This window comes from Carassius carassius, chromosome 6 (assembly GCF_963082965.1).
Source record: "Carassius carassius chromosome 6, fCarCar2.1, whole genome shotgun sequence".
NCBI lineage: Eukaryota > Metazoa > Chordata > Actinopteri > Cypriniformes > Cyprinidae > Carassius > Carassius carassius.
The window spans coordinates 23,561,072-23,581,802 of record NC_081760.1 but is presented as its reverse complement, the minus strand read 5'-3'; the positions used below and the strand labels follow the sequence as shown (position 1 = coordinate 23,581,802).

Sequence of the window (20,731 nt, the reverse complement as noted above, 5' to 3'; positions counted from 1 at the left end):
TCAATTGGCACCAAGGGGCCTAAAGTGTGCCAAGAAAACATCCCCCACACCATAACACCACCACCAGCAGCCTGCACAGTGGTAACAAGTCATGATGGATCCATGTTCTCATTCTGTTTACGCCAAATTTTGACTCTACCATCTGAATGTCTCAACAGAAATCGAGACTCATCAGACCAGACAACATTTTTCCAGTCTTCAACTGTCCAATTTTGATGAGCTTGTGCAAATTGTAGCCTCTTTTTCCTATTTGTAGTGGAGATGAGTGGTACCCGGTGGGGTCTTCAGCTGTTGTAACCCATCCGCCTCAAGGTTGTGCATGTTGTGATTTCACAAATGCTTTGCTGCATACCTCGGTTTTAACGAGTGGTTATTCCCTTTTGCACATGGGAATTTAAATTATCTAAAGAAGAAAATGAAATGTTTTGTGTTTTTACCATGGAGCAATAAAATAAAATAAAATAAAAAAAGTTGCTCTTCTATCAGCTTGAATCAGTCGGCCCATTCTCCTCTGACCTCTAGCATCAACAAGGCATTTTCACCCACAGGACCGCCACATACTGGATGTTTTTCCCTTTTCACACCATTCTTTGTAAACCCTAGAAATGGTTGTGCGTGAAAATCCCAGTAACTGAGCAGATTGTGAAATACTCAGAACGGCCCGTCTGGCACAAACAACCATGCCACGCTCAAAATTGCTTAAATCACCTTTCTTTCCCATTCTGACATTCAGTTTGGAGTTCAGGAGATTGTCTTGACCAGGACCACACCCCTAAATGCATTGAAGCAACTGCCATGTGATTGGTTGATTAGATAATTGCATTAATGAAAAATTTAACAGGTGTTCCTAATAATCCTTTAGGTGAGTGTATACATACATATATACACACATATATATATATATATATATAAAAAAAATGTTTTGTAAATCAATAAGTACCAATGGGCAGCATTGCATAATAATTATTATATTGGGAAGTACTTTTTTATCTGTGAAAAGAAAAACACATTATTGCTCTACTGTCTTTCTTTTCACAGATAAAAAAGTACTTCCCAATATAATAATTATTATGCAATGCTGCCCATTGGTACTTATTGATTTACAAAACATTTTTTTTTTTTTGCCAACCTATTGATTGAACAAAAAGTGGTTGGTAACTATTCATTGCGGTCTTATTATAATCTCCATGTACCTTCAACTCGAACTAATCTAGGTAAAACTGCTTTTGAATATGCTGCACTGTCAGACTGGAACTCTCTGCAGATGAAACTGCGGCTAAATCAGTTGGTGTCTTTTAGTAATTTCAAAACACTTTTGCGTGCAGTGGGAAAAGATTTAGTGATTTGCAAATGCTTCTAGTGCTGTATTTGATTGATATCTTATTGTGGTGACGTATTGCTGTTTTTAATGTGTATTTCTATAACTGGGCTGCCCATCCTGGCCAGGACACTCCTGTAAAAGAGATTTTTTTAATCTCCTGGTTAAAGAAAGAAAGAAAGAAAGAAAGAAAGAAAGAAAGAAAGAGAAAGAAAGAAATTATAACACTGATTTAAAAAAATTGTCTTTACAATGGAAGCGAAACATAGACATCCAAACTTGGCAGAAAGGGCAGAAATGGGATTGATCATTTTAGTCTGTATTTTTTAAATGTTCTTAAGACAAAGGATATTGTAAATGCAAAATCTTTATCAATAACATTTATGCATTTAGCAGATGCTTTTATCCAAAGCAACTTACAGTACATTCAAGCTAACATTTTTTACCTAACGTGTTCCCTGGGAATTGAACCCACAACCTTTTGCGCTGCTAATGCAATGCTCTACCACTGATATATATATATATATAATTTAGAAAAATATAGCAAGCGTATTTATTGTTTGAAAGATTCAAGTGCTACAAGGTAAAATGACAAATTGGAAGAATTTCAACAAGTTGCTCTCAAGGTAGCCTTCCTTATCAGAGCTGCCAGACCCTCTCACAGGGCCACAATGATTAAAATTGTCTGAATAATCACTACAAGAGGGCTTGCATCATCCGCAGAGGATTCTGCTCATTTATATAAATCCTAGAGGTTTGCGTTTCTAAAAGCCATTAGAGGTATGTGTTTATGTGTCAAAAGGGAAACGTCAGTCGGGACTTGATCTGTCTTTAATTAGGTTTTGTTTTTATTCTTTTAGTACAGGCAAATCAGCTTTCTCACCCGCCTTGGGCATCAGTGCTATTCGAAGGAGGTTGTTTGCTTATTGTTTGTGTTCTAAACTGATTGTAATGTGTCATGCTTTGAAGACTCCCCTCAGGCAGTCACCTAACTTCTCAACTTAAACCTCCTTCCTCATCTATCCTATCCTTTCATAAAAAAAATAATAAAATAATAATAATAATAATAATAATGGTATAACATCTTTTTCATTAGTTTAGAAAACACTTTTATTGAAACCAAGCTCAGAAAACAAGTCGTTTTGTAAAGTGCCACTTTATGACATAATAGCGTGGCTAAGCACCGCCTCTGCAGGAGAAGATCAACGCCTGCTTCTGCATCACTGCCTCTTTAGCCCAGTCCACTGATACATGCTTGCAGTAGGAGAGGAAATATTAGAGATGCAAACACAGGATTACTCCATCAGCAGAACCATACAGATGACATTACAAGATTAAAAAAAATGTCTTTGAATTGCCTTCCTTGTGATCCTTACATGTCTAGATCAGACGCAAGCTCAAATGATCCATGTTGTTTTCAGAGTATGTCACAGAACCGTACAACTGTTATTTTAATAAGCAAAACTGTCCGCCAATCAGCAGCGAACTTTCTGCAGAGAGGCTCAAAAATTCTAAATTGATATATATACATATTTTTTTTGTTTTATGTAAAATCATACTAACATTATAATTACACCTCAAAGAACATTATAAAATAAAACAATGCGGCTAATGACCCTTTTGTTTTGTATATGATGAATAATTCAGAAATCATTATTTCATGAACCTTGCCGCATCATGGAATGGTTAAACTACCTGTCATTTTGAAAGGTTTTAAACTGACCTTGACACAGTCATATATATATATATATATAAAAAGAATAAAAAAAAAAATAAATAAAAAAATTATATATATATATATATATATATATATATATATATATATATATATATATATATATATATATATATATATATATATATATATATATAGCTAGAGCTATTTGTTAATATTAATACAATTGTTGTTGTCGTTGTTAGTATTAATATTTACTTTTAAGATTATAACATGGTAATTTTCATATGCTAAAAATAGGGGTGCCACACTTACTAACAGAAAGATGCTTTCAAATGCTCATGCATGCTTTGTTTGTGTTTGTGAGCACACTCATGGCTGTGTCTCTGCATTACTGTATGCAGTTAAATGAACTTGCATCTCCAAATGCTTTTATAATACAAATCTAAAGACAGTCAGTTAAGTCTTAAGGACAGGACAAAACATTTGATATGGTGAAACAGATCTGTCCTATTAGACCTGCCGCTGAAGTCATCAGTAATAATTAAACAGCAATAATGCTGAGTAAAATAGAGAAAAATCAATAACTGTGTCTGTCTGGAAACTTTCAGATAACTAATGCACTCTCAGAAATCAGAAAGTACTTTTTATTTAGCACTTTTATTCCACTTTTTTACTTTATATTTGCTTGTATCTTTCAAATCTATGTTAATCGCAAATGGTTATAATTCCAAAAATGCGATTGTTTTGATTTATTATTAACTTGTGATTATTTTTTTTAAAGTACCCTACTTATAATTTAATAACAATGCTCAAATAAATGTGATATTCAAAGTCAGTAAACTCATTAACAATACTTGTTTTGGAATCACATCTCTTCCTTTTATCTAATTAATAATACATTTTGGAAGTAAATTTTTATAGAATGTGAATACTTTGCTTTAAAGGTGCCATCTGTCATATCTGGCAAAAAAATCAAGTCATACTCCACATTCCATACCAGATGGGGGCAGTATGCCTCAATAAAGTGAATTGGTCTACTCTAGAGTAACAAACGAGAAACGGCAGTCTCTATGCTCCGCCCCTACCTTCACAACAACCCTAGAGCATAGCTGAAGCCTATAAGACAGCGGTTCTCAATTGCAGTCCTTGCGCCCCACTGCTCTGCCCATTTTGAACGTTTCTCTTAGCGCTTCAGACATTTGTTCTATTCGAACATAAGTGCCCTGCGAAGTGGACATCACAGGATATTCAGCCATGATTCCAGTTCGAAGTGAACGTAGCTATATGTTCCAATCAAAGTGCATGCAAAGTGTGCAAGACGTGAATTTAAATTGTATTGATTTACCGAGGTATATGATGTCACAGTTGTCCATGTTTAAAGACGCTGCACAGCACAAATCAGTGTATGAATGTTTCGATGTGAGGTAAACAGATTTCCCCTGCTCAGAGAGTAGGGAGCAATGAACATTTGAAAAACAGTTCATGCACGGAGTTCATTTCTAACGAGCTGATTATCTGAATCAGGTGTGTTAACAAAGAGAAACGTGCAAAATATGCAGAGCAGTGGGGCGCGAGGACTGGAATTGAGAACCGCTGCTATAAGAGGACGTTTTGCTTTCAGAGGAACGTTGGGTGATGTCAAGTGATTTTGAAACATGACATCTTCAAGCTACTCCCCTTCACCAGTGAATATGTTCATATTCGTTTTGTTCATATTACATTGAGTTGTATATACACATTATTTGAATTAAATTAATTTGACAGACAGCATTCTGTCAACATCATTGGTCAACATCAGACAGCTGATGTTGACCAAGCTAGCGCCAACCAACGTAACCAGAGCTGCCAACTCTCAAGCATTCACCGTGAGACACATCCAATTGACTCTTTTCACACTTTCGATTGAAAGCAGTGCCGATGTTTACTCTGGTTCGGCTCCTTTTCTTATCGGATTTGATTTATGATTCCGAGCGCGGTTGTTTCCCTGTAGCGGGTGGTGGTCTCTTGCCAAGGGCTTAAGTCATCCTTCCACTCTCTTCCCTGAACTGAAATGAAGTAGTGGGCTGTACTTTCCACACGATTGACATCAGGTTAGATTACGCCCACAAGCCGTGCGAGTTATTCGTGTATTGCAGGTTGGCTGGTGGTTATGTTGCCCGCATACCGCCTCCCATGGCTGAAACTGGTATTACGACACCTGTCGGGCCGGGGCTAGTAATGCTACTGCTAATTAAGGTTGATATCTCTGCAGCACTATAACTTTACATTTTTTTAATGACATCATCGCCCTTATTTCTTCTCATACTTTTGATGCGTGTAGGTCATTTTTTGTAAATTTTTACCTCAATTTTTGCACATGGCACCTTTAAAAGTGCCAAGTGAGAAAAAAAAAGAAGAAAAAAATACTTTACATAAAAAATCTATCTGCATACATATTATTTTTACAATCACATTGCAGCCCTCTGAATCATAATCGAGTTGACGTGAGGTGCCTAGAGATTCCCACCCCTACTAAATAAATAGTGAAACCAGGAGTTTAAAAACACTTTGGAGCATTATTTACATGAGAAGATTGATCATCTCAGTATAAAAGCAGTTCTGCCCCTCTTCACATGAATCAGTTCAGACTGAACTCAAATCTTTTCTCAAAGAATATGTCTGAAACATGCACTAACCGGTAGCCTGTGGCTTTAATGTCCATAACAATTTATGTTCTTTCTTCTATTCCATTTCCCATGTCGCCTGTCCTGATAAATTCTCTGGCAGCCTCTTCTGTGTGCGGATTCAGCCCTTCCTCTACTAGTGTCGACATGCTATCTTTAATCTACTCAATAGTCTGTGTTACCTCACTCCTGTTCACTCTAACTCTCAACACATTTACCTGCAGCAGTACTCCACTGACCTCTCCTGCCATTACCTCACATCACCTCTCCTCTCTCTGTTTTTCAGTAAAAGAAAGCAACGTCATTAGAACTACCACATGACCTCAACAAACAACTCTGCCTTTCAGCAATTAAGGACAGCATGACATGCCCACAGACACCCATGCACATTCTCACTGTTATTTCTGCACAGTTATATTGCTATTGCTTAAAATGCGACCCAAAAAAGCCCTCTGTTTCTCATTCGATGTCGCTCCTAATCTCTCTATTTGTCTTCCTCCCACATTCAAGCATTTTAGAGGACCGAAGCCCATTTGGACTTCCTCCCCTGGGCTGTGCATGTCCTTGCCCTACTGTGGAGACTCTAAACACAGAAGCCTCAGGGAACCTGTAGGAGCCTTCCAGGCAAGACAGACTGACAGAGACAGAAGTGAACAGGTTAAAGGCTCCGCAGAGATTGACCCACTGTAGCATAAACTACTGTCTAATAAATGACTCAGAGGGTGATTTGGGAAGATTTTTTTAGTGTCTTGCTTGATAAAAGCCAAAGTGAGATTCTGCAGAACTCTCTGCAGTTCAGTTTTACAGTTATAGACTGTAAAATCTCAAGAAGCAGATTTCCAATATGCATGTCTACTAGAGGTTCAGCAAGAGATCTGTTATACAACTAGCTACATTTACAGTGTCACTTTTTAGGAATGACAGCAGTATACTAACAGATCTGAATCAATCAAATTGACCTATTCATATTTACAATCACAAATGATGCCTGTAACCAATGACCTAAGTCAAAGATGCTGGCTTCTAGATCAACAGAACATCATAAGACAGTTGACACAAAGCTATTAAATAAAAACAATAAAAAACTTTCCATATCAATTTTTTAAATACACTATATATTTGTATGTCTTAAGTTTTTAGGTTTTAAACAGTAGTTTATCTTTACCTTAAATAAAAAAGTATTACTTTATATCTGTATTTTTTATTTATTTATTTATTTATTATTTATTATTTTATTTTTTCAGTTTTCAACATTGGTAATAAGAAAAGTCTCTTAAGCCACAAATCAGCATATTATAATGATTTCTGGAGGGCAACGTGACACTGAAGATTGGCTGCTGAAAATTTTGCTTTGTAGCACAGGAATAAATTGCATTTGAAAATATATTCAAATAGAAAACAGCTATTGTAAATTAATATTTAACAATATTACTGTTTTATTGTATATTAAATACCTTTTGTATGACCTTTATTTGTTAGTTCGTTCATTTGTTCATTCATTAATTCGTTCATTCAGTCATTCAGTCATTCGTTCATTCGTTCATTCGTTCATTTGTTCATTCGTTCATTCGTTCATTCGTTCATTTGTTCATTCATTAATTAGTTCATTCGTTCAATCAAGCTTTTTTTCAGTTGATGGCTAGCACAAGAGTCCTTCAAACTCTTAAATTATTAAGAGTTTGAGTATTTAAAACTATTACAAATAATAAATACAACTGAAAAAAATTAAAATAAAAAAACAACTGTTTTATGCTGCTGTGTGAACTTTAACATTTAGTGATGCATACATAAATACCTCATTATGACAAATCGGAATAAAGTTTCCCACAATAAACTGTGATGAAGCATTAGAAACAGACCCATTCTGCTGTATTATAAAGCACATCAGCAATCTACTCACGTGGCCATGTGAGAGATAAAGAGACCGTCATGTGCCAGTGACACATCTCAGTTCATTCTAACAGCCCCCACTGAATCATCGGCAGGCCACATGTGCTCCACTGCAGATGAAGCAATTACTATGAAAGCACACACACAGTTATAATGTACATTCAACAGAAAATGCACATCCGTACAAATGCTTGCCCACACACACTAAATGATTATAAATAACCATGCAGTCATATTACTTCCCATAAGATAATGACACTAACAACCCCTTTATGCATACCAAGTTGTTGCTGTATCCATCTTAAATGTGTCTACATATTGTTTAGTCACAAATTTGTTCTCTAACTAACTCTTTCCAGAGAGGAGAGCATGACTTTCTGCAAATGTAATTTTCACACCGGAGGCTCCTTTTACCCTTGGCTAATCAGTGAGCATGTGTCTAAAAGCTGGATAAAGCCATTACAAAACTAGGTCTAAAAACAGCTGAGAAGAAAATCTGTCTCGCTGGTGGCAGACTGGGCATGGGCCAACTAGACAGCAGTCTGTGCAGTGCGCACACACACACAAACAGATGCTGCCACCAAGATACCTCAGAGGTGTTAAAATATGACTTTTATCATAGAGAAAAAACCCGCGCTCTCTGAAGAAGGGGTACAAAAGGGAAACGATCCCGCAATTTTACATGCTTGGGAAAATGTTCCAGTTTTACTTTACCCTCCATCTAGGACTCTGCTTTTCAGTGCCACCACACTTCAAACTGCTCTCCATAAAGATAGAGACCGACAGATACTTTAGAATATCTCCATCACCTTCAGGCTGAACACTGTCAGGCAGAGAAGCAGAAACACTTTCAACAAAGGCCTCGCTTGCACTTTCTCCCTCCTTTCCTCAGTCTTACGGCCACTTTCCTTCCTTTCCCCCAACTACTGTCTCTTTCCTGCAGTGCACACTTTTGCAGCAGACCTATACCCTTTCCTCCATCACATCTAAATATAGCCAGTCTCACAGAGAGCTATGGCTGATAATGAGTTGTAAGAGCAGCTGAAGTGGAGGAGTGTAAAATAAAACTATGATCCTTTTTTAATATTTACCCACAACATGCAATAAGAAAAGTAACAATCTGAAAGAATGAGATTCTTAAACATAAATTATTAATCATAATACATACAACTGAAACATAACTGTGTTGCAATGAAAGGTTAAAAAGAGTTTATGAAATCCAAAGTTTTCGGAAGACTTTAACGTTTATGAGACAGCACATATTCTGAATTTGATAACTGTAGCAACACATCTCTCTCACTTTTAGAAAGTAATACATTTGTCCTCTAATTTGTGGAAGATGATCATTACCTGGCCATGATGCAAAGTAGGGGTGGCATGGTTCGCTGAAAAAATCTGAACCATTTGGTTCACCACACACGGTTCGGCAAGCGCTGGGACCGTGGTTTACCTTAAATCTGACAAAGCATTTGTAATAGGTTTGCTATAAATAGCACGTAAAAAAATAAAAATACAACAGGGTTCAGCTAATAAATGTTTCTGTTGATACATGTGCATTTTGGCTTCCCAGACATTACAACAACAGTGAAAAAAAAAAAAAAAAACCCTGGACAAATCATCCACTCTTGTTCAACGCGAATGCTGATATGAACAGTAATTTATTCCGTCATTACCTGTGTGCTCATAGCGCGCGCGCACACAGATGAACTCTGAATAGCACACGTTAATATGTGTTTAAACTAAACTCATTTAAGCTTTGTCAGTTTAAACATTTAAGTGCCAGAGGATGCAAGCTCGCGCAGTGAGAAGATTTGTGCGTGTGCTCATCCGAGGTGCGCAAACCCACGCCTCAGAACGCGTGCAAATATAAGCTATCTCTTAAGTATTGTGTTTAATTGGACAAATTCACACAAAATGCCTATTTTGGTAAGTATCCTACAGTAGACATAGCCGGCTGAACGTAGGCCTACTGGATCAGTGCATTCGATCAGTGCATTCTCTTAAAGTCACAGCCTTTATATTAATTTATACAGTCCAATATACGATGCTGTTTTATATTTGATTTCTTTATTCAGTTTCTGTACCTAAAAACTTATGCTAAGACCTCACTAAAAAAAAAGAAAATCGTTGTTTATTGTTTGTATCTTTACTCTATTGTATTGATCTGTGCTGTTGCTTGTAGTTGGATAGAATAATCTTCTCTTTTTTTTTTATTAGAAAGTATAGTTTTTCTATTAACATAGCACATACCGAACTGTACCGAAACCATGACTCTAAAACTGTGAAACATACCGAACCGTGAAAAAGTTGAACCGTGCCACCCCTAATGCAAATACAATAACCTATACTGTAGCTGGCTGTGTAAAACAACATCAGTCATATTTATTGTAATAATAAATTTTGCTAATTAAATCTGAAAACAAATCAAATTTAAACAATAGATTAAAAACAACAAAAAATAATAATATGAAATGAAAAATGTTGCCTTAGTATCTAAATTAAAATAATTTTAAGTACAAAATTTACTAACACAAATAAAAATAAACTAAAGCTAAATAGAAACCAAATAAAAAAATGACAAAAGACACAACAAATTACTAAAATCTAAACTACAATACAAATAAAAATAGTAAATACTACAATAGTATAATAACACTGAAGCACAACTGGTCAAGAACCTGAACTTATTTAGGACTTCTCCCAACAGGAAAAAGATTAATAAGCAAATCACAACTACTGTTTGTATTGCTTGATCATAACTGCAGGGAGTAAATTAGGTCTTATAAAATGTTTGCATAACATATTATATGTTATTTTTATTCAACAAATACACTAAATGAAAATTTAATTTTAAATTCTGTGACTTTTAAGCCTATGACCCTTTTATTGCTAAGCTATTCCAAGATCATGAACCACTTTTACACATGTGTACATCTTTATTATACGTGTAGGAGGGTGAATATAAAACAGAAGGTCAGCAAGATATCCCATAATCAAAACCATCCACCATTTAATGAAAAACCAACGACTTACCCAGCACTCCCAGCCTATAGTTCAGGGTCACCACGATTACATTTCCATAGCTGGCCAGAATGCTGCCGTCAATCATATTGCCTGTACCTTCCATGTAGGACCCACCATGTATGTACACCATAACAGGTCTCAGCCCATTCTCATCATGGATGTCTGCAGGTAAAAAAAAACAAACACAATGATCTCAACATACCGTAAACATTTATATGTTTGTTGAATGACTAAACAACCTTTTTTTATTTTCTCTCCAGCTGTCCGTGGCCTGACAAAATCACTGGCAGTTTTTCTCAGTAAACGGACATCAATAGAACTCATTAGGCTTTACACATTGACAAGCAAATCCAATACTGAAATCCCAAATGAGAACATCAGACAAATATCTTGAATTGCCTCTTTATACCATTACCAAGCTGCATTTTCATTGAAACTAATCCTACCTCAGCGTGATTCACCTCAAGATGTGGCTTATTCACAGCAAAGTCCTTAATTGCTGCGGACGAGTTGGTTATTTGTGGGTCTCTCTTGTTCTGATTAAAGCCCCTGATTAGTACATGTGTAGGATGCTGATTATAAAACAGGAGACATGAAGCCCTAGGATGAGGAAGTCTTTGATAGCATTTTAAAAATTGCAGGAAGTCTTACCAGACTTTAGATTTTTCACACCAGATATCAAATGGGCTTGAACAGAACAACTAATGCAGATACAGATGTGTCCATTTGTTTAGTCATGCGACGAGGCACTCGTTACTTCCACTAAGACTGTTCAGTGGGTGTGGTTGGAAGGCTGGTCAACGGAATTGTGTACACCTGTTCCTTCCCTATAAGGTTTCAACTCTGTTTGGTGTGGTGTGGACTCTCGGTCGTTTGGTTTTGCTTTGTTTATTCTTATGTTATGATTAGTTTAGCGGGGTTCTGTCAGACGCTTGGACCATTTGTTTGTTTGACGGAATCGTGTTTTGGTTTGTTGATTTCTTACTTTAAGTTTTCTATTTATATTAATAAATATCTTTGTTGCAACCTACTAACCTGACTATGTCCTCCTCATTTGTCATGGCTTTGAGCCGGTCATGACAGTCAAAATAAAAACACACTGAGAGTTTCTAGATGAGTGCTCTTCCTGCAGATGCTAAATTTTTATATCAACGAATCCATCTTAACCCTTGTGGATTGTTCAAATTCACTACCCTTTGGAGTTGTTCGGGATGAAAACATCCACTCAATTAAACTGCTGTAAAAATGAATCAGATTCATATTTTTTTTCAATTTTTTTTGCATAAATCTGTTAATCAACCTCAGTCCTGATCAAAACTACCAAATGTTTTTAAAAAATCCAAGATTTTAACTCTTTAATTGCCAAGTTCATAAATGATGTCACTGATTTGAGGAAAAAAACACACAAAATGACTTATTTTCAATATAAAAGTAATTGTGGCTGGATTTTTTTTTTTTACTTTTTATAACAGTCTTGGGCATGTCAAAGTTTAGTAGCAACATTGGCTTTGATGCATTTTTAGTTTTTGTGCAACATTAGATTTAATTTTTTTCTCCCTAATTAGTTGTTGGTGGCTGTTTTTGCCCCATTGACTTCCATTATAACGACATTTTTTGATTGCAAAGCCATGACACCATGTAATCATGCATTCTTGATTGTTTGTGGTTTTCCCTTTTGGGAAGAGGTAAAATTTGTTAATTTTACAGTTGATCACTAGGTGGGACCATTAACCCTTTAGATAGGCCTGTGCAAAAAAAGGCTTAGTTTCTGGCTTGTATATGGAGTTATATGGAGTATAACAGCAAATTATAGTGTTTGTGTGTGTGTGAGATTCTTGATTGTTGGTGGTTTTCCCTGTTGGGAAGAGGTAACATTTGTTATTTTTACAGTTGATCACTAGGTGGGACCATTAACCATTTAGATAGGCCTGTGCAAAAAAAGCTTAGTTTCTGACTTGTATATGAAGCTATATGGAGTATAACAGCATATTATATTGAGTGTGTATGTGTGTGTGTGTGTGAGAAAGCGAGAGAGAGTGTGTGTGAGAGAGACCTTTGCGCACTTACCTTAATGTATTTCAGAAAATCACAATGTACACCTCAGCTCTTAGAACTACATGGAGTAAACAAAAGTGTATTTATGCACCTGCTGCCTTTTAATGGTGGTGAAAGTATTCGGTTGTTAAGTGATGACGTATATATTTGCACAGGCCTATTTAAAGGGTTAATGGTCCCACCTAGTGATCAACTGTAAAAATACATTTTTTTACCTCTTCCCAAAAGTGAAAACCACAAACAATCAAAAATGCATGATTATATGGTGTCATGGCTTTGCAATCCAAAAATGTCGTTATAATGGAAGTCAATGGGGCAAAAACAGCCACCAACAGCTAATTAGGGAAAAAAAAAAATTTAAATCTAATGCTGCACAAAATCTAACAATGCATCAAAGCCAATCTTGTTACTAATCTTTGACATGCCCAAGACAGATACTTTATATTGATACTTTTTATATTGAAAATATGTAATTTTGTGTGTTTTTTTCCCCAAATCAGTGACATCATTTATGAATTTGGTAATTAAAAAGTTAAAATCTTGGAATTTTTTTAAACATTTGGTAGTTTTGATCAGGACTGAGGCTGATTAATAGATTTATGCAAAAAAAATTTAAAAAAATATTTATCTGATACATTTTTACAGCAGTTTAATTTAGTGGATGTTTTCATCCACGAACATCCCGAAAGGGTAGTAAATTTGCCCACAGTGTACCGTTGAGTTTTTGAAAAATTTCAAAGCATTTTCCCAAAATATGGGTCAAAATAAGATTTGTCACCAAAAATCATTCCATTAGCTCAAACACAGAGAAAGTTGTGGCCAAAAAAAGACTCAACTTTACCCCCTAGTGGACGAAAACGTCCCCAACAACCCACAAGGGTTAAGGGTAAAAAACTAGCCTATATTTACATTCACTGGTCACTTTATTAAGTTCACCTGTTCAGCTGTTTGTTAACGCAAACATCAAATAAGCCAATCAACACTGCAGCAATTCAATGCCTTTAGGCATTTAGACATGGCCAAGACAATCTGCTGAAGTTGAAACCGAGCATCAGAATGGGGAAGAAAGGTGATTTAAAGGACATTGAACATGACAAATTAGCAGCTGATGGAATGAGAGCTAATGGCTTCAAAAAGGGGTTATGGCATTTGGTGTGTGTGTGTGTGTGTGTGTGTTTGCATCCACCTCTGTAAACACACTCACTGCAAACAGCCTCCTCTCAGTGGGAGTGGTATATCTGCATTAGAAATGCCCTTGTTGGCTTCTCAGACTGGAGTGGAATCCAACAGGGGATGGCGTAAGATCCAGAGTAATTGGTATTCAGCCAAAGCCACCTCACTGAACTTTGATAAGTGGTTTCTGTTGCATATGGCTTCATTAACTGTATAGAGGTGGTGGACAAACACACAGACAGACACACACACACACTCACACACACACACAGAGCGTGGTCTGCTGCAGAGCTGGCACAATCCTACAGCGCCTGTAGGCAGGCGAGCAGAATTAAAGGCAAGTCTGTGTATCTTTCTCCCCCCCAAAGGAAAACAGAAAGATGGAGAGAAAGAGAAAGAGAGGGAGAGCTGGAAAACAACCCTTCGTGACAGGTGATTAATCTCGGTTGGGTTCTGAGTGGGCGCCAGGCAGCACACTAATGCGAGTGCATCTATTTTGCAGCTCTTTGCTGGTGTACAACTTTCAGCGTTGCAGCACCTTTATTGTGCTGGACCATCAGCAAGGCCAGAACCTCCTGTCTAATACTCTGCCTCTCAACCAGGAAGACTAATAGCTGTGCAAGGGCTTCTCGTTTAGTGGAGATTTTACACAAGCATTGTGTTGATGTTTTACCCTTCTATACCAGTTTGGGATTACCTATCCTGACTCATTACTACCAACGCTGGCAAAACTTTCCACCAATGTAATTGGAAAGCTCTATTATGGAGAATCTTAACTGACAAACTTAACCGACTAGAAGCCATTTAGGTTCTAATTTCATGGGCTCTTTCCAAGAAAACAATTCAAATCATTCATCGCCACAGCTATTGGAAGGAGAACTATCCATATTACAAGAATGGAGTGCTGCCATGAACTTGTTTAGAGTAGATGCCGATACACATCTTAAGGCTCTTTACAGCTAAACTCATAGATCAAAGAGAGATATTGGAGGGGCTGTTAGCAGCGAAGGCAGCACATCTATGCACATTCTACATCCCAGGTGCGTTGAAACTCAACTGGCAGCGGAAGCCTGCAGAGTTGGCAAACATTCTGGCCCTTGGGACTGATGAGTTAGGGACCACTCACCCAGAATTAGTTCTTACATGCAGCTACTGAGATGCAGTGGAAAGTAACCAAACATCTTGTTTTTAAAAGTTAACTTAATTTCAATCATTTCATTCATTACTGCATTTTATCAGTTCATGCACTCCCTGAGAATTTGAAACACTTTGAGTTTCTAGCTCTGCAGTTTCACTCTACAGTTTGAGCAACATTAACTTTTAACTTGCAGATTCTTATGACAGATCGTTTAAAGATGTCTAAGGACAAGTCGTATGCAATCTGAACTGTATGAAAATGTACAACTTTTACAAACTTGGTTAAAGGGATATTTCATCCTTAAATGAAAATTATGTCATTGTTTACTCACCCTTGTGTCAGGTGAGCATGATTTCAGCAAGTACAACACATTCCTGAATCAACATCCTTGTTGATCCTGGAACAACATTTCAAACAACCAGTGGCGTAGATTAAATTAAGGGTTGGGTTAGGTTTAGGGTTAGGGATTGGAATATATGTTTGCACAATAATGTTGATCCAGGATCATCGAAAGATGTTGATCCAGGAACATGTCTTATTTGGCAAAATCTCTGCGACCCTTATGTCATTCCAAACCTAAGACTATTTTTAATATTCTGTCATCACTTTTCATATATATATTCTTCATCCACTCCTAGTAGTAGTTGTGCTAGTTTCTTGTCCATGTTTTTGTCAATAGCATGTGTTTTAATATATTTATGTCTTCCTTGTGTTGATGATACAGTAAGTAATCATGACTCACTGATTGTTTTTTTTTGTTGTTGTTGTTTTTTTATCTGTTAAGGTGAACTTAGCAGTTACCCCATGGCAAAAGACGTGAGAGATCATCTGCTACTCTCTGTCCAAAACTCGTTACATCAATTTGGTTTCATGTCTGAAAACCACTATATGAGACAGAGTTTGCAAAGCACTACATGACTGCTAAAGACATCCTTCTACAGCATGTTTACATAGACAAACAGCCCAGGCAGACGCACGAATGCTTCCTGTTTGAACAGTCCTTAAGGCGTCCACTCTGAGCCCATCCTGTCAGTACCAAGAGTTTCACTGCTTAGATGTTATAACTTCTAAGATCTTAAAAGTTCCCATTCTTGTTTTATCCATGGAACTGTGCAGTGACAAGAATATGTAGGTAGAGAGGATGAGAGAACATGAAAGACAGAAGTAAAATAAAATAAAATAAAATAAAGGGGAAAGCTATAGAGAGAGCAAGACTGTCAGAGAGAAACAGAGAAAATGGAAGCGAGGAAGGAAAGAAAAGGAGAGACTGAGTGGGGTGACTCCGCAGTGCTCCCACCCTGGACATTCATCATTGCCAGGACAGGCTGGGGAGGATAATATATTCCCTCATGTGCTGCACGGCACTGCACACATTACTCATTTTTATACAGAGCAAGCAGGATAGAGAAAGAGCTAAATTCTTTATTATACTCAACAATTCTCATTAAAGAAATAGTTCACCAAAAAATTAAAATTCTGTCCTAATTTTCTCCTTGTGTCCTCATGTCATCCTAAACATGTATGACTTCTATGGAACACAGAAGGATGTATTTAGCAGAATGTACTGCCACTAGTTTCCACAAAGCATCTACAGGGCTTCAAAATGATCACAAAAGCACTGTAAAATATACTGTATCATACAGAATACAGTAAAAACATGCTTTTGAAATATTTATTTTAAGCTCAGCAAGGCAGGATTAATTTGATCAAAAGTATAGTAAAAGGTGTTATCTTGTGAAATAATTTTAACAATAATACATTCTTATTTTCTATTAGAATATATTATAAAATGAAATTTATTCCTGTGATGCGAAGCTGAATTTCAGCAGCCTTTACTCCAGTCTTCAGTGTCACATGATCCTTCAGATCAGATACAAAAAACTCCACACCTAAGAAACAACGTCATACAGGTTTTGAAAGATGAGAAAATAATGATCAAGTTTCATTTTTGAATAATCTATTCCCAGAAGTGTTAGAAGGGAAGTATGGCTGTTAATGACCATACAGTCTGTACAATGCTGAGCTGTCCAGTCTGTCTGTTCAGCTGTAACACAGAATTGTAATGCACAGCAATACAGGGCAGGCACGCCATCGAAAACATAGCTGTAATATATCATTAAAGGCAATTGTATGCCGATAATTGGCCTCTTATCAAACCGAAGTTAACTGTGGCTTCTGGACATGCACCGTATTTTATATTCATGTACTGCTACTGGGTCTCAAATGAAAGCTTCCAACATCCACCCTTTATAAAACTGTTAAAGTAATTCCGTAGGCCCTTCATTCAGAGCCCATGTTAACCAATTAAGGCAGAGTTGACAAGTGTTATTCTTTTACTTGTTAATTTCCAAACTAAAGCTCTTTCTTTCTGTACAGGCTGAGTCTAAAGAGTGCCATCCTTTTAAAGGGACTACAGACAGAAAAGAAAGAAAGATCTTTCATGTCTATGCATTTAAAGAGCCATTCTGGATGAGTTTAAAGGTGGCAGGGAATTGCGGAGGCTGGTGCATGCTGTAGGGTGATTTTGCAGGGGAGTCTTATGGCATAGGTACAACCTCAAGGGAGCCAGGAAGAGTAATTCATTGCTACTGCAGATGTTCACAGAGACAGGGAGCATTGATCCTGCCCTTCTGAAAACACCATCTTTGTCTCTTCAGAACAAGAAGTGTTTGGTGGGGTACTTACAGGACTCAACACTGTATCTTTTTAAAGCAGCTTGATTTAAAAATGCAAATATTAACTAGGCATTTGTAAATGTTAATATGCCATCTGGCCAAATCAAAAGTTCAAGGCTATTAATTATTGCTGATATTATTATTATGTCAGGTCATTGGAAAACCTAACCGTTTTTTTGAAAACGTTTTATTAGACTGTGTTGGCCCATTGCCCCGAACAAAGTCTGGGAATCAATGGTTACTCACCATAATGTGTAGCCTGACTTGTTTTCCAGAAGATATTCCGCTTCGTAAAATCACAGCTCCTGTCATCATTAAGGTCCTGATGGGTTTCTTCTCTCTTTTTGGCCTTCCGAAAACCATTCAGACGGACCGCAGTACTAATTTTATGTCCCGGGTATTTGCTCAAGCTATGCGCCAGCTCGCGGTCCACCATGTTATGTCCAGACCGTATCATCCGCAAACTCAAGGTGCACTTGAGAGGTTCCATCAGACTTTGAAAAGTATGCTCAAGTGTTTTTGCCTCGATTTTCAACGTGATTGGGATGAAGTGTATCATTTGCTCTTTTTGCTGTGCGCGAGGTAGTACAAGAGACTTTGGGTTTTAGCTCGTCTGAACTTTTAGCTCGTCTGAACTGGACACATGGTTCATGGGCCTTTGAAGCTGTTGAAAGAGTCGTGGCTCGTTGAGCCTAAAGAGTCAGTTTGTGTGATTACATGTCCAACATGCGTAATAGGTTCAGTCGTTCATGCCAGTTGGCTAAAGATAATTTAGGTCTCTGTAAAAAAAGAATGAAGCAGAGGTTTGATCAGAAGGCTGTTTTTCGAAGTTTCAGTCCTGGGGCCCATTCTTCGTACGTCGCTAACTCCGTTAGCTGGATTTGATTGTTGACGATTTGGCATGATCTTGGATCGTTTGGTTCTTCGAAGCTCATCCCGGAGCTGCTGTCATAGCAACAGGTCCGTAAGCTTAAACCTGCTTGGGAGCAGGCTTATTTCATGTAAACAGGATTAGATCGCTTCTTTTCAACCAGAACTGATACTCAAAATATGTCTGCTACCACCGCTACTTTATTACAAGTGTATCGTACTGATCCAGGGACAATAATTTAAAATAATAATCATTAAAAAAATTATTTAAAAATAATATAAAAATGCTGTGTAGTCCATAACAGCCTACTGTAGACAGCCAGTTTTACTCACTGAAATATTTAATTGTCATTAAAGTATTACTTCATAATTCTATTAGAGTCTTACACACATGCTATACAGATAATAGAGTCGTGCATTATTCTGAGTGATGACTGCTATTATAAGAGTGGCTTGATGGAGCGCAGGAGATGCAGATAACATGATATTGACCCTTAAGAAACTTTCATTAATGCTGTCACGTAAGAAATATGTCCAAATATAAAATGAAATGAATAGATAATTTCTACACTGAAATAAAAATGTAAAGACTGCACAACTATTATAAATTGCGAATCTAAATAATTGGGTATCATGAAAAAAATTCAAAAAAAAAATAAAAACATGTATCTATTATCTGTTTCATGTATCTATTATAACATTTATGTAGTTTTGTTTGCTTGGCTTGTTTCCTTATAAAAGTCCAGAAATTTGTCAAGTTTTTCGTCAGGTGTCGTTTTAAATTATATGACGTCATTACATTACCGTCTTGTCACCAGCCAATGGCTGCACTGCTGATCATGGTTTTGAGTATCGATACATATCCCCTTTTAAGCCAACACATGAACGCGCAATTATCTCAGATAACTCAATCCAGTGATACTAATCATACACATCAGGTGTGTTCGAAGAACCCAATTAGCCAGATCATGATTAGCACGATGATATCATCTTGGATGTGTCATTTGATCTCGGATGTAATAAGCGACGTACAAAGAACGGGCCCCTGGTGATAAAGTTCTTGTTTTGATCCCTGTGATGGGCTCTGCTTTGCAGGCTCATTACAGCGGGCCTTATTGTGTTGAACGGCGGGTGAGTAATTTGAATTATGTCATCTCGACTCCAGATCGAAAGAGAAAGACCACACTATGTCATATTAACCGTTTGAAGTTGTATTATGATTGAGAAGGTTCAACTTCTGAACTCAAATCTCCTTGCACTTCAACTGTCAGAAATGATGAGTAACGAACGTGCCGCCGTCCAAGAAGTGTAATGCTGAAGTGGTTTCCTCGCTGGTGGTTGCGGCACAACCTGAATATGCGTTTTCGTCGGTACAACAGGGTGCTGTGGTGAGTGCTTTGTTTGAAGATGAGGGTCGTATTCCATCGATGGAGGTAATTGAAGGGAGAATGAAGAATTCTGAGGTTCTTAATGATCTAGATTCATTTTTGTCTAGGTGATCCACATCAGAACGTAATGACTTAATCTCCTTGATTGAACAGAGATGAGAATTTATTTCCTGATGTGCCTCGTCGAACAACGACAATTGAACATGACATTGATGTGAATCCTTATCGTACAAACCCTCATAAAAGGTTGTTGCTTCAGAGTGAGATAAAGTTCATGTTGGAAAATGGCATTGCAGAATCTAGAAATAGTCCATGGAGTTCGCCCTGTTTACTTGTTCCAAAAAGTGATGGTTCCATGCGTTTTTGCACGGATTTTAGAAGGGTGAATGCATTCACAAAACCTGACAGCTACCCATTACCGCGTATCGACGATTGTGTTGATCGTCTGGGTTCAGCTGTATTTGTCAGTAAAATTGACCTGTTGAAGAGTTACTGGCAAGTTCCGTTGACCCTTTGTGCTAAAGAGATTTCAGCCTTTGTAATGCCAGATCACTTCTTACAGTATACCGCCATGGCCTTTGGCCTTCGAAATGCTCCCGCCACTTTTCAAAGGCTCATCAATGGCGTGCTTGATGGTGTGCCTAACTGCGAGGCCTATTTGGATGATTTGGTGGTCTATAGTGCCACCTGGCCTTCTCATATGGCCTATCTTTCAACTGTGTTTCATAGGTTATCAGAAGCTAATTTAACCATTAACCTGGCTAAATGGGAGTTTGGCCAGGCTACTGTGGTATATCTGGGTAAAGTGGTTGGTCGTGGGCAGGTGCGTCCTGTCCAGTCTAAAGTTGAGGCGATTTGA

General features: G+C 37.3%; 1 protein-coding gene across 1 annotated transcript in view; it reads right to left on the bottom strand.

Moving 5' to 3' along the window:
• LOC132142517 (neuroligin-4, X-linked-like) overlaps positions 1-20,731 on the bottom strand; it is a 157,670-nt gene that overhangs the window by 102,060 nt on the left and 34,879 nt on the right. Inside the window, exon 3 of the mRNA XM_059552449.1 lies at positions 10,583-10,735. Coding sequence (XP_059408432.1) covers positions 10,583-10,735 — 153 coding nt within the window. The remainder of the gene's footprint in view (positions 1-10,582; positions 10,736-20,731) is intronic.